At 40.7% G+C, this 15399-nt stretch overlaps 1 protein-coding gene across 7 annotated transcripts in view; it reads right to left on the bottom strand.

Moving 5' to 3' along the window:
* BMAL1 (basic helix-loop-helix ARNT like 1) overlaps positions 1-15399 on the bottom strand; it is a 50769-nt gene that overhangs the window by 10678 nt on the left and 24692 nt on the right. For 5 of the 7 annotated variants that reach the window (XM_088175426.1, XM_014882486.2, XM_088175427.1 and 2 more), the window contains exons 2-12: positions 15167-15290; positions 14363-14510; positions 11838-11858; positions 10900-10938; positions 10508-10549; positions 9509-9666; positions 7615-7694; positions 6577-6669; positions 5494-5611; positions 3389-3538; positions 1275-1521 (exon numbers count right to left, since the gene is read on the bottom strand). In XM_088175426.1, the coding sequence (XP_088031552.1) occupies positions 1275-1521; positions 3389-3538; positions 5494-5611; positions 6577-6669; positions 7615-7694; positions 9509-9666; positions 10508-10549; positions 10900-10938; positions 11838-11858; positions 14363-14502 (1088 nt within the window). In that variant the 5' untranslated portion in view covers positions 14503-14510; positions 15167-15290. Of the gene's footprint in view, positions 1-1274; positions 1522-3388; positions 3539-5493; positions 5612-6576; positions 6670-7614; positions 7695-9508; positions 9667-10507; positions 10550-10899; positions 10939-11837; positions 11859-14362; positions 14511-15166; positions 15394-15399 lie in introns of those variants that run through there. The other 2 variants (XM_014882488.2, XM_088175423.1) reach the window with 2 other exon arrangements.

Genomic DNA, 15399 nt, shown 5'->3' with positions numbered 1-15399 from the left:
CAGCTGAAGCTGTTCCATCTCCCTTGCTCGGTTCTGTAAAACGAGACTGATGATTGTGATGTGTAAGAGCCCAAAGGAGGATGCAGGACTCCAGATGGCTCTCAAGATGCTGTTTATTGTACCCAGATGATGCAGCAGTTCACGGGTCATGGGTGAAAGAGCCCAGCCCACAGCTGTAGGCTTGTCTGAAGCCATCTCTAGTTCTGGTTACAATGCATTATACACTTTTCTTTGCTGAGCATCTTAATACATAGCAACCAATCAATACCTTTATTATTACCTATAGCCTATCATAACTACTAACATTACCATATTCATGTTACTATTCTCCAATTACAAAAAGTTAGTATGTCACAGTTTAAGCTAGAAGTTGTTTTTCAGTTTTCTTCAGTGGAAAATTCTGAGACCTTTTTTCTTCTTGCCACATTGGCAGTCTTTTGCCTGTGAAATCTTTTTGCTTGGTAAAAACATCTTCTGTTTGAGGTGGGTTTATCCTTTGCTCTGAGCTATAAAAACCCCTTCTAACTCACATACTAACATACCCTTTTCTTAATTATCCAGGAAGACTAGCTCAACAATTTTTCTATATCAAAATTGGCTTTCATTTCTATTCCTTTTTCAGATTCTACATTTAAAGATCTTTCTGTTATACACACCTATCTGTGAGACCTTCCTGTCAAACCCTTATCCATCCCAACAGTGATGGTGATGCCTTAAGTTTTTCTGTTCTGCTTAGGTGTGCTTTTCTGTTGTGCTTGGGCAGTGAAGACAAAACAGTCCTAGTCCAGTTAAGGACTCAAGGATCATTTCTTCAAACTTCAGGTCCTAAGCATAAACAATGGGAAAAGAGGAGGGCAGGCAAGCAAGCAAGGAGGATGAAATGTCATGATTTGAGGCTATTAATTGAACAGTTGACTTTTGTATGCAAATGGACTAAAACCTATAAAAATGTGAGATTTCATGACCAAGCTCTCTTTTGCTTCCATCTTAAAGCCATCCAGGCAGGGCCACGACTGAGGCATTGGCACTGCCAGGGTGTGGCCTTTGAAGGTCCCTCAATAAATATCCATTTTATTCCTCTTAACTCTGCCTAACCTCTATTCCAGCTCCTCTAGGCATCAACGGAATAAAGGCTTCGAAACAACTGCTGCAGCATTCCCCTCCCGTTATTTGTGCACACATATATGGGAATACAAAGCAGGACAAAGCATGCCAGGAACCCAAGGGGAAGCCAGCAGGTGAGCCTGGCGTTCTGACAGCAGGGGAGCTCCCACCTCTGGTCCACGAAGACGAATTTGCCGTCGATGGCGTGGCGGGACACGTACTCGGTGGGCTTGACGCGGATCTCGCCGTTGGCCGGCTGCGGCACCACGTGGGGATGGAGCCTCCCGATGGCCACCAGGCAGCTCAGGTTGCAGCCCTCGTTGTCTGGCTCGTTGTCCTCATCCAGCCCCATCTTTGTGGGAGGCCAGCTTTTTAAGTAGCCTGTGCTATGAATAGTGCAAAAGCTTTTGCGGTCTGCTGTGGAAAGGAAACAAGCGAAAAAACAAAGCAACAGAACCCAAGAAAGGAGTTAGGTCGTGGATACGGCTTTGGAGAACTAAAACTCAGTTCTGCTAATAATGCACCTCCTCTCCTATGCACAAAATTTGGGATACTCTTCACTAAGGAGACCTCATGACTCTCCAGAACTGCCTGACAGGAGGGGGGAGCCAAGAAGTTTGGGATATTCGTCACTGAGGAGACTTCATGGCTCTCCAGAACTGCCTGACATGAGGGGGGAGCCAGGAAATTTGGGATACTCTTCACTAAGGAGAGCCTGGACCAAGGAGGCTCAGGGGACACCTCATCACTGTCCAGAACTGCCTGACAGGAGGGGGGAGCCAGGGGGGATCGGCCTCTTCTCATAGGAAACAGTGACAGGATGAGAGGACACGGCCTCCAGCTGTGCCAGGGGAGGCTCAGGTTGGACACCAGGAGGAATTTCCTCACTGAAAGGATTGTTCAGCACTGGAAGGGGCTGCCCAGGGAGGTGCTGGAGTCCCCATCCCTGCAGGTGTTCAAGAAGTGACACAGCACTCAGTGCCACAGTCTGGTTGACAAGGGTCAAAGGCTAAAACTCAGTGACCTTGGAAACCTTCTCCAGCCTTAATGACTCTGTGGTTCTAAAGGATTTTTCAGCACTCCTGCTGTAATGCAGCTAATCTCAGATAATCCAATAAACAATTTATCTTGGCAAAATCACTGTTTATGCTGAAACATCACAGAGTTCAGACCAAGGTTGTTTTCAGTAATTTTGAGCAAAAATTGCATCACATTTTATTATTTCAAAGGAAGCAAATAACCAAAAGGAATGTATGAAGAAATTAGTAGATTAATAAATAAAATGCCTCTTTCATCTTAACCTGAGGCTCCTACAAAACCCATGTTTGGCAGAACATACACTAACACTATCTGGGGTGTGCTGGGGACAGCTATACACAGGGGTGATGAAGGTTTGCAATGTCAGTATCCAGAAGGAGAATTCCTATTCCTCAGCACTGAGCAGGCCTGAAAACTCCAAGGAAGAAGACTTTCATGGGGAGGTGGAGTAAAAGGCTCATGCCAGCTACACAAAGTGGCTTCCCCAGCAGTAAGCACAAAAGCAGGATCCAAGGCTGAAGCTGAGCCTGAACCTCACAGGGAGTTGGGGCAGCTGGCCCAGCCAGAGAATACACCAAAATTACCTCTGTTCTCTTGCTATTTGTATTTACACTTTAACACTAGATTTATTATTCACAGTACTCAAAGAAGAAACCTTCACATTTGGGCTAAATATATATTCCAACATGCCTAGAATAACAGCCTGCAGAGGAGAAAATATTACAACACTGCTAATGCTATGAGCAAATATTCCAGGTGTAGAAATGCCATATTTCCAGTACTCAGAATGTACCAAACACACAGATGAACTTAGAATCACACTCATTTTTTGAGGTGGATATCCATCCACATATCACTGGGCAAATATGGAGCAGAGAACAAGGAACAGCTCCCCTCTCCTGGAGACACTGGCCAGGTGGTCCAGATTGAATGTCTTGACCATGTTTTAAACTGTGATCTGACCACGCCTGAAGATGATGCAATAACCCTCAGAACTGTTGGCACAGACTGCCTGAAAAAGTTTCAATAAACCAGAGTGGAGAATTTGGCTTTAAATACTAATACAGGTGTGTAAGAGATACTGGAGGGGGGCGAGGAAGAGTTTGAAGAAGTAACGGACCTAAACATAGTTCAGAATCTTAGTAAGAAACATCAATAAACATAAAAAATGTAACCACTGCAAACGAGCAGTATAAAAAAAAGCAATAAATCCTGACAGCTTTGGTAATAAAAGCACGATGGTTACCTTTCTTCTTTGAGCAGGTTGAAGGGAAATCCTTGTCCTCCACTTTGACAGAGGGCCTGTTGCACTTCATCCTGCAGAAGAAGGAGCGGCGCGCGCCCGAGCAGAGGCGCGAGGGCCCGGGCGTGATGTCTGTCTTGACAGGGAGCCCGGCTGTGTGACAGAGAGGGAGGCTCAGGGGAATGGCACAGGGAACTGCCCCACAAACCCCACCCCACAACGCTTCACCCCCTCCTGGGTTTGAGGTTCTGATGTGTGTGGCTGTGCAGGACCCAGCTGACCACAGCAATGCTGAGGTTCTGACTCTGTGCTGTGAGAGCTCGAGAGCACAGGGAGCTGAGTGCCAAGAGCAGCAAGGGATTGGACAAATCCACACAAGTGATAAACACTGCAGTTCCTCTGAACTTATTAAAAATAGAGAGATTACTTTTCCACAAGCAGAGCAGAACTCCATACACAGTCACTCAGGAGGCTCCTGGCCCTTTTCTATCACAACACCCTCCCAGAAAACACGTGTGCACATAGAGCAGAAGAGCCTCAATGACACTCCAGGGACAGAGGCAGGAGAAAAGGTAGCAGGGACCCACACAGGAACTGCAAATCCCCAAGACCTCCAGTTATGTCTCAGAAGTCCCTCTTGCCTTGCAGAAATAGGTGCACATGGATATGTCCTAACAATAAATCCTGACCTTTCTCATATTCTCACAAGGGACTCTTTTCTGTGGGAAAACCAACCAAAACACATCCCTCTTGTACCACCGGGGCCCCAGGAAGACATGGAATGCTTCCATGGCATGCATCAGGAGCACAGCTATCAGCAAGGCCAGTGTTCCAAGGGCTGATGGAGGACTTAAATCCCACAGCAATTTTCTCACAGCCTGCCATCCACTCCAACCATGTCTGCATGATGGGGATGTGTAAAATCAAGCAGCTGTCAACATGAACGAAAACTTCTGAGGCTTTGTGGTCTTTTAACATAAGGAGGAAGACAGCAATTCCAGCATTTTAGTGGGAAGTGTGCCTCCCTTACAGTTGCACTGGAGTGAGGTGATGTCCAGGAGGCCAGGCTGTCCTGTGCCACATGCCCTCCAAGCTGCTGCACTGTGGTGTGAGTACAAGCTGTGCTGAGTTACTCATGCCAAGACAAAAATAAATACGTGCACACATCCTCATACTCTTCACCAGTATGAGCTCTTGAAACTCTACCAATCCGTCTATCATAGCAGATGGGAAGACTGTAATTCATAGTATTTATTTTCGCCCTAACTTTGTCAGAGGCATACAAAAAAAAAAAAAAAACAACCCCAAAAAAACCAGGAGGCAGCACTGGATATTCATGCTTGACAACCGATGAAACCAGGAGCCAGAAAAAACTTCAGCTGATTCTGCTGAAGCCTCCAGGCTCCCTGCCCTCAAATGATCTCTCTCAACTTCAGCTTCTGAAGTTGTGCTGGTGGCTTCTGTGAGCTGAGATCCAGGAGATTCAGGCTCCTGACAAGCATGAGAACTTAATGACCTGGAAATCTGCAGTTTTAAGAGACCACCTTCCACTTAACTCCTGTTATGAGAGGGAATTAAACACCCACTCACCCCAAGAGTAGCAGAGATACAGAACTTCTTTAAAATACCAGAGTGGAACAGAGCTAAGATACATGGCAGGAAATGATTCCAAAGTTAAAAACCTGAGAGAAGGGCCGGGTCATTGATGGCAGTGGCAGTAAACAATAAATAAGTAGACAAATAAAATGAATCCTCTATCTTGGCTGACAGCTACAGACAACCAAGATAATACTGAGTGTATTCTGACCATTTAGAATGATGGATTAGAAAAAATGCTTCCTTTGTTGTAATGGAAGAAGTTAAAGCTTTGATGCCTGGAAGAGAGAGGACCCCTCTGTGCCACAGTGCCTGCCAAACCCAACAGCTTCCAGGTACCAGTTTCACACTTCTCTTTCCTTTTTTTTGTTTTTTTCCTGTCTTTAAGCTATGGCTTCCTTGGCATGAGACAACGCAGAGAGCATGCCCCCCACATCCCCACTGCAGGCCTGAGGCAGAGCCCCAGCAGCAGTGACTCCAGAGGACATTTTTCCCAAGGTGGTAGCACTCACTTTTTGCATCTATGAGTCTTTCTCGTGGCGCAGTGTCAGAAGAAGAGAGCTGCTCCTTCACTTTGGCAATGTCTTTAGGATGGAGATAATCAAATAAACTTTGACCAATCAAATCATTCTGTAGAGATTGAACATTCAGTCAAAAAGTAAAATAATGGCTCAGTGTATTTTCTTCATTTTAGCATCCAGCATGAATAATCCTTATATATAAAAGTGTAGCCAAGGAATACCAAACATCCAGATCCAGTCTCATTGCAGGGGGTTTGCACTGGATGACCTTTAAAAGATCCCCTTCCAAATAAACTATTTTATGATTCTGGGATTTGATGGAAGGTTTTTCTCTGTGTTTGGAAGTTATGACCATGTTACACAGTAATTTCTGTCATCTTTTTTTAGTGAGAGTTTTGCAGAACTGGCACACTCAACTTCCCCCCCCCAAATATTCTGGTTTCTAACTCAGTCTTACTTCTTCTACCACACACTTGAATTTAAAAAATCCTAATTGCAAATGTTCTCTTTCATTATTTACATATGAATAGGTATTTAGTATATACCTAAAGACCAGCTGAGGAAAACCTTTGAAGCTAACACAGGTTTTAAATTTGATGAGGGTGCAGATGACAGAAAAAATGAAGATAATTTACACAATGCATGGTCCAAGTTAAGCCTTATATTGAGCATGTATTAAAAACCTTGCTTTGATATAAATGCTTTCCAGTTTCCATCAGTAAGCATGCAAGCAAAACCAGAACAGATAGAAAGAACACTAAGTTGAAAAATCCATGTGAAGCTACTGAAAGAACCCCATTTGCTTACACTCACAATTAGCTAATACTTTTGCAAGCCCGAGGGTAAATCCTTGAGCAGAATGCATCAATCAGTGGATTAAATTTAGTTCCTTTTCACCTCCTTGCTTTGAATGGAAACCAGAAAACAATTTTCTCTAATGACATGGCAGAGAAAAGCTCTCTCTTTGCAACACCTCTCAGCTTTCAAGACATACCTACCCACAGATAAAGGCACAGCCACCAAAAAGCTCTCAAATCTTTTAAGACCTAATGTACTTAAAATGGAAAAGAATACCTGACTGTAGTTGAGGATCTTGAAGACAGATTCTGAAACAAACAGTATCTTCCCTCTGTCACAGCCCACAACAAAAAGAAATCCATCTGCTGCCTAATTGAGGGGGGAGGGGAAAAGTCAAATCCCAAGTTATACATCCTCATTGCATTGTTATAACCTTTAAAAACACTTTGTGTACAGTAGAATTTTTACACTAGGAGAGCTGTCTTAACATTTAGAGGTGAGTCAACAGGAAAAATGTGAAATTACAATGAAGGGTTTTTTTTTTTTTGCATCTACAAACATTTTTGGCATCATTCTAGGCATTGTGCCCAGAATGTAAAATAACTTTTATGAGAAGAAAGAACCCATGTCTTGTCCAATAATATTATGATCATGTTTAATAATGCCTTCAAATTAAAATGTTATTTTAAAGCTCCTCATTTAGAAACCAACCATAACCTGGATATGTATTTCTGTTCCTGGAGGCAACTAATTCCTATTTGCAAAGTACTGCCTTTCAGTCACACACAGGCACGCAGCAATAGGCCCCAATTATGTATCTTCATAAATTAAATTCTGCATCTGGACACTGCAGTGCTCCAACAATTACACAGTCACCAGAAGAGCTGAACTAGTGACTAATGAGATGAGCTCTCCACACTATAAAAGCAGTGTAACAGCAGGCAGCTGAACATGCTAAGTCATGTTACATCAGTGACCCCAATAAAAAAGTGTTCATTGTATCACTGAAAATCATGGCAAGGTAAGCAAGTCTGCAAGAAACCAATTTGTGTGATTTTGGTTTGTACATGTAATAACTGAAGATTCTGATGGTTCCCACCTAAATCTCCCTCTAAAATCTTTCTATTTAAATTAAGAAGTGCTAGTCATCATTAAACTCACTGACTCTCTGAAGCAGTCTCCAGATTTCTTAATTATACTCCATAATCAAAACATTTTTAAGCTGAGATACAAGGCAGAAAAATACTGGTGGTGTGCTTTGGTAGAGCTACAGTCACAGATATTAATATCTCTTAATTAAAAGTTGGAACATACCCTGAGAATAAGATGTTTTAATTCATCATCTGATAGAAAAGCAGGCTTGTAATTTGCTTCTGTATATGGGTTTGTAGCACCTAAAGAAAACAAACAAACAATTCCCATATCACCAATATTACACACTTAAATGAGCAATTCTCCTTTGGCTCCTTCTTAGGCTGTTGTTCATTGCAGGAGTTCTTTAAAATGAACCTTTTTTTGTTTTGTTTTACTATCAACATGAGCTCTGTCAGTATTAACTTAAAAAAGGATGAAGCTTTTTTTGGTAAGACATAAGTACTGCATTAGGTAGAAATTAAAATTAAATGCCTCTGAGATATAAAAGTATTCTTTGACATATTTCTGAACCCACAGGCTGTCCTTGATTTATGGCCTGGTCTCAGAATTAGAAATTATAAAAATAAGATATTAAAGAATAAAACCATCCAAACTATTTCTTCTCCTTATAACTCAGTAAAACATGATATGATCATGTAAACAAATCATCACTTAGGAATTTACAAATTCATTCTCTCATTCCAAGCCAAAGATAAAGCCCAGCATTACAATGACATCATCTTACAATGCCAAAACCCCAAAACTGGCAACAAATGACATAGCTATTTATTAAGGAGTAATTCTTCTCATTCTATTCCCCTCAAAAAGGCAGAGGAGAGTCAAATTAGTAACCACTGAAGTGTTATGAAGTATTAACCTCACCAAATGACAGTGGCAGGAAAGTTAAGCCTTTCAAAACCAGGAGGTTAAATATAACTGAAGGCAGCAGCTCTCCTAGAAATGAGAACAATCACCAGGGTCTTTCTTTTACCATTAGCTGCATCCCTTTTTTCTCTCAGTGGTGCATTTCTTGAAGGTTTAAAGCTTTTAACATCAGCACCAATTGTAGCCAAGCACTGATTCACTCATTTGAAGCTTTAGGAACACACAGAGATTTCTCACAACCTCAACTCTTCCAAACCTCTGTGTTTCCCTTCAAGTGCTTGCAACAGAAACTGGTCAAAAAGACCAAAATTGAGTTTTCAAGGTAATCTCTACTCTTTTACACAAAGCTAAAGGTACTAACACAAAACTTTAAAAATCCTGTGAGAATATCACACCTAAAATCGAACCTCTCTATCCAACAACTTGACGCATTGCCTGTTCAAAGCAGTGCTCAGTACTGCACCAGAATTAACTGTGCACTGCCCTTTGTTCCCTCTCCCCAGGTGCCTTGGTGCTGTGGAATATGGCAGTAGTGATCAATAGGTCACATGATGGAAAATGATTCTTTTCTCATCCCCAAGTTCCCCCAGGCACATCAGGACATTTACTGGATCATGAACTAGTAAGCTGTGAATGAACACACAGCATCAAATGCTAAGAAAAGGGGAGAAGTCCTCCCAAAATGAACTAACTTACTCCTTTTTGGCAAAAAAGGGAGAGAAAAAGCATGGCTTTGGGGAAATGACACTTGGAATGCTCCTGCAGCCCCAGGTGATGCCTAAAGAGGCTTACCTGGAACAGAAGCTAGACAGACTTAAAAGAATAAAGCAGGGATTTATTAAAAGGTCTTCAAAGGATTCACCTTGGGCAGTGCAAGAGCCTGGCCAGGTCTACACCCAAGATGGACCTAAGACAGACACTGAGTCATGAGTTTTCACACTTTTATAAGTTTTGGTCCATTTCCAATTCCAGACCCAGGTTCTCTCCTCAATTCTCTGCTGTTTGCACTTTTTGGGGCTGAAGCTGCAGCGGTGTCCTTGGTTGTGGGGCTGCAAAAGGATTGTTTGGTGTGACTGAGCTGGGAGGAGAACTTGTAACACTTTTTATGGGGTTCAGAGTCACACACCAATGCAGTGCAGAATCTGGAAAAATATGAAAGCTAAAACTTAAGGCATCACAAGCAACTCACCACGAAGTGTTTTCATGTGCTGGACAGCCATCCTGAGCACAGTGAGCTTGTCCAGCTTGCGGGACATGGCATTGCACGTGGGCACCAGCGAGGCCAGCTCGTCTATGAAACTGTTCATCTTGTCCCTGCGCCTCTTCTCGATCTGACTGTGAGCCTCCCTGCACACACACACACACACAGCACACAGAGAAGGGCAATGTGTAACACATGGAACAGTGAAAGTGTTCATCTTGTCCCTGTGCCTGTTCTCAATGTGACTGTGAGCCTCCCTGCACAGACAATTAGGAATTTACAAATCGATTCTTTCATTCCAAACCAAAGATAAAACCCAGCATTACAATGACATCATCTTCTAATGCTGAAACCTCAAAAACTGACAACAAATGAGGCAGCTATTTATTAATGAGTAATCCTTCTCATTCTATTTCCTTCATAAAGGCAGAGGAGAGTCAAATTAGTGACCCACACACAGAGCAGGGCAGTGTGAAGCACGTGGAACAATGCCCAAAACCTCCTCAGGGTAAGTAAGATACCCTGGCACCCTTGTGGAAAGGACAGCAGAAACTCTTCAGACATTTGATGTTAATTATCTGGGTAAAGAACAGCTATAAGCAACAGGAAAGGTTGCAGCACAAGCTTCTGGTTTTTTGCCAGAAAACACACCAATGTTGGTAAAGTTTATATTTTCCCATACTAAGATTCACTGCTAACACTTTTACAACCCAATATGAAGTCTGAAAGAAGATGAAGAATAACATTATCAGAAACATATCTGGCTTCAATTTCAACAGCAATGAAGTGACTAAAACGAAGCTATTCACCAAATTAGTTGTTTTACTCTATGCAAACTTCATGAAAAATGTGAACAGTGCAAAGATATAGAAAAACTAAGGAAGGTCAAAGCTAGAAAAAGATCTTTTCAGAAGAAACATACACAAATAATTCAGAGATGGCAAAAAGTAAGAGAATTCTTTTAGATATATTTGTTTAGATCATTACCTTGCATTTTTTATCCTGCCTTGTTGGTCTGCATACTCCAATCTGTTGAGAAATGACATGTCAAAGTTACAGTGTTGAAAGCACTCAACCAACTCAACTCTTTTACTGCATCTCACATCCTACTGATCCTCATTAAGATCAGGTTTTTTAGAATTCGAATGTTTATTTAACCTTTCTACAGCAAAGATCAGCATCTATAACATTGTGCCTCAGACTTGGGGGTGTTTTAGTTTATCTGTTCCATGCTGATTAAACTAAGATTGTTTAGATTATTCCTTCATCCCAGCAAAGCAACACTTTGGGACCACAGTGACACTGAGAACAGGCATCCACAGTCAGGATCCTGTGTCAGAACTGTGGAACTGAGATTTCAGTGACTGTATCAACAGTACCTTCCATGTTGGTCATCTTTATCTGTATCCATACCTTCCCTGCAGAAACAGAACAAAGCAACACATCACAAATCCAGCAGGACTGGCAGAACTGTTATCCAACTACCATAAAGTCACATTCAAGTATTCCTGCTGTCTCTAAATCATCAATAGAAAAATAGGAATATAAAATCAACAACCTGGAAGGACTGAGGAAGCTGTGTGGTTTTTGTAACATTAAAACATTTTCTTAAATTAGTAATGTCTCCTTCAGAACTCACTAAATGGCACAGTTTGATGTGTTTGACAGCAAAACATGCTGCAGTTCAAAGATATCATCTGTTACAAAAATGTTTTTCAGTTAACTAGAGGAAGGGGAAAAAACCCAACTTTGTGCAGATACCTGTATGCTCCATAGCTCAGTTTGCCTTACAGTAGTTGATTTTGGGGTAGAAAATGGTAATAACCTGAATTAACACACCACTGGAGATGGCCAAATGCATGGAGAGAATAAAAGCCTGTGTGAAACTAATCAGGCACATTGGAAATTAGTACAACTTCCAGTGTAGATACATGATGTGCCTTTGTTTCACCATGAAGAAAAGAAGTAAGGAGAGAGGCATGAAGAATAGAAATAATCCCCCTTATCACATTTTATATTGTAGCCACAAGTGCACAACTAAGCAGGAGAGGAGAGTATAAGTTTGCATAGCTATACTTGGTAAAAAAACTAAATGCCCACAATTACACATCTTTTTTTAGACAAAATAATTAGGAGGAGAATGTTTTGATTTATGTAAATCTGTACAACTATGCTTACGTGGACATTCCTAGGCCTGTCCATTCTATTTTAATTTTTACCTGTGAATTTTATGTCTATGGTAGCAAAAGGCAGGGAAAAAAAAAAACACTAGGCATCTTTTCCAAGTGAAACCAATTACTAAAATATTTATACTTACTCAAAAGGAAAGCCATCGAGCCTGAAAAGAAAGAAAAATAAAGTACACCATATATAGGAAACAAGAACAATGTCTTACATCTTCTGCTGAAATTCTCAAGACAATTCATATTCTATTTGAAATGAAAAGCACAATGAAAACAGGACAATAGCAGTGAGCGTTTTCTAAAGAAACAAGTTTGTTCAAATTAATCTACTTTCTGAAAGAATAATTCTGCTTTTTAAGAAAAAGAGAGCATAGTTCATTACACTTAACGTGAACAACTAATAAAACAACTAACCTAAATTATGTTATGCAAATCATTGAGATATTGTTTCATCTTCAGAAAGGAAAGATCTGTGCTTTACGCGAGTTGTCCTTGTGGTTAGATAAATGGGATTTCAGAGGACTCTAAGGCCAGAAATAAAACATAAAAATAAAAATAAAGTATCCCAAGTTTCTCAGTTTTTGATTCTTGCCCAGCAGGACAGATGCACATTTTGCTTTAGTCCAAAGTCCCAAGCTGAACTTTATACAGACTTCAACGAGGACATTAAACAGAATTTCTACATGCATTTCTAACTGCTGGCATCACTTCAGGACTGTAAAGGGACCTGAAGTACCACTGAGCTTTACCATGATAAGAGGCTGTGTTTTTACAAGAACCTTATGAAAAAGTCTTCTCACCTCAGCCAATAACATCCCAGTTATTCCTGTTCAACACTGGACACGAGCTTTCTTACAAACAAACATGGCAGCTCTTCGTGTATTACTCACTGCACTCTTAGACTGATTATCTCTGTGATCAGTTTCAAAATAACAATTATTATAAATGCTAAATGTTTTCTTCATCTCCCAACCTGCACACCTGAGTTATTGTCTTAGCCACTGAGTCCTGATGCTCACAATTTACCAGCCCTTGTGACTTCATCTTTAGCTCTGGGAGGTTTGTGAGTAAAAACCCCTAGAAAGCAAAATCTAGAAGAGGTACAAGGTAAGTTACTAATGCATCAGGGTAGTAGTTTGCTTTTTCATCGTGTAATATTTCAATTGAAAACATTACTCCCAAGAAAAGAAATTTAAAATCTACTGTTCATAGTCCTGTGCATGGAGTCTTGGACAACAGCATTGGACCAGCCCTTGCTGAAGTGACAGCAATAAACTGGGCAGGAATTTTCCTGGAGGAGCTGCAGCAGAAAGAACTAAAAAACTGTTGTGGGGAGCTGAAAGTGCAGCTGATGACTTTGCAACATAAAATGAACTGTGGTATGACTACACAATTGGTATGAAGTGTATGACTACAAAAGAAGTACACTTATTTTACTAAGGATTCAAGGAAACAGTTTCCACACATTTTAAAAAACGCACACAAAACCTAAAGGGCAGATTTATACCTTACAAGAACAAGCTGTCTTTTGGAAAAGAAGACTTGAGTGATGCTTCCTACCCAGAGGAATAAAAATGGAGAAAACCTTTCTAGAGAAGAGGAAGTTGGTGGGATTGAGGCTGTTCACTCAATTTTGTTGTAGTCAATTGGACTAGAGGGACACGTGATTTTCAGAGAGACTAAAGGCAGTCCAGAGAGGTATTTAAAGTTTCATGCATAAGTTCTCTTAAAAAGAATCTAATTCTTAATTGTGATGCTCAGCATGGATTAAAAATTCTGCCCCTCCTGGCAAAAAGAGCTGTCAACAATCCAAACGCCCCCAGCAATAAAATCTGTGCTTAAATTACATAAAAATGGACTCTGTGGCTGGATGAATAATGGATGTGGCCACTCACAAGTTCCCCTGCAGCCACACTTTGCAAAGTTACAAAGCAGAGGAGGCTTGCACAGGCACTTGCAGTTAAGTAGGCTGCTCTGGGTGCTCCCAGTGCAGGTCTGGCAGCTTGGCAAACTCTGCTGTGCCCTTCACTGCTCTAAAGCAGAGTTGGTGGGATTTCCTTCTACAGTTGAGAATCACTACAAGGTTAAATCAGCTGGTTAAAAGAAAGACGGCTCTAATACCTCAAACCAGAGATTATTCAGATTCATATTCAAATGAGAGCCAAAATTGCTTCATCAAGCAAAGGCTGGCAGCACATTGATAGGAAGTGACTTAATAGGCAAAAAATAGGTGAAGAAAAGGGACTACTCCTAGTTTTACTTCCACTTTTCAATAAATTTATTATCTCCTCCCTCTGTTAGTCAGGCATTGTATTTCCTATGTAAACAGTATCAATATAATCAACCTTCACACTGTACCTTTCATCAGTACTAATTCTACTCCCCCACCAGTCAGAAGATTTTCTCCTCAGCCTTACCCCATGTGATAGCCCTCAATTCTAGCTGCACTGAGATGACAGCTTTATTTTTATTATTATTATTATAAAATAATGAACTTGCCTCTTAGTGCATAGCAGCTTTCTTTATTAAAACCTTTAAAGCAGGTTGTAAAGAAGAGGTTATTTTAAAACTGTTACAAATATTTCTATAGTCTTCCCCACTGTATTGTTGTGTTGCCACATCCTTTTAGCAGTGCTAAATCAAGAGAAATCCAACTTACTGATAATCAGTTGAGCTTCCCTTTCTTTTCCTATTACAGTCCATTCCTGAAGTGCTAAGGGAACTGGAGATCAAGTCAGCAGGGTCTGGTGACATAAAGTCACTAATTGTAGAAGATATGTCCATCCTTTGGTCTGCCATTGGACTGTCTAACATTAGGGAAGAAATAAAAAACAACCCCCCAACAAAAAAACACTGCATTAATATAAGCAGACACTTACATGTTTTTAACCAAAAAAGTTATCTCAAACTTAGCATTATTTTAAAACTGCAACAATCAGTTTCTATTCTTTCCTCTTGCTGTAAAAATAACAGGTAATTTCTCCTTTTTCAGTTAACATGACCACTCTCAAAACACATTATATAACACAACTGTTTTTAAAGTTGTCAGAATGATCTTGAACTAAACCAGGTTTACTCTTATGTTACCTGGCCAGTCAATTGCTTTTACCTAACAGGAATACTTCTGATAGGGAACACTTGTTTTAATGTGTCTCTGCATATGAAGACCACATTAGAGTTCACAAACTTTTAAAGTTCAATTCCCACTGAATTTATCACATTTCCATAGAAATAAACACCTCTGCAGAGCTGACTCCACAAAGATATTATAACCCAATGGTGGTCTGAAAAGTCTAGTTAAAAGTACAAATGAATCAAATTGGCTTTTTAATCCTCAGGACTGCAAATAATTCAAATATTCACTATTTAATCCTCTAGACTGCAAATAATTACACTGTTGGAATAAACCCTGTGAAAAGTTCCTTTCTGAATAGCATCAGCTGTGAAAGAGAAGAGTTTTTACCTGAAGGCCTGTCTTGGAAGCCTAAATCCACTTGGGCAAAGATGATGATGCTCAGCCCAAAGCAGCTGATAACCTCAGAACTCTTCCATGCCTCATGTTCTGTTGGTCAAATGCTTTCAAAAACCTGAATGCAAGGAAAACCAGCAAGCTTAAAAAATGCCTTAAAAACAATTGTTTTACACAAAGTTTCAAAAGCAACAGATGTTTCCAACTCAGGGATCAAATATTCATTT

Source organism: Sturnus vulgaris, chromosome 18 (genome assembly GCF_052056855.1).
Source record: "Sturnus vulgaris isolate bStuVul1 chromosome 18, bStuVul1.hap1, whole genome shotgun sequence".
NCBI classification, from domain to species: Eukaryota; Metazoa; Chordata; class Aves; order Passeriformes; family Sturnidae; genus Sturnus; species Sturnus vulgaris.
This window is presented reverse-complemented; position numbering and strand designations above follow the sequence as displayed.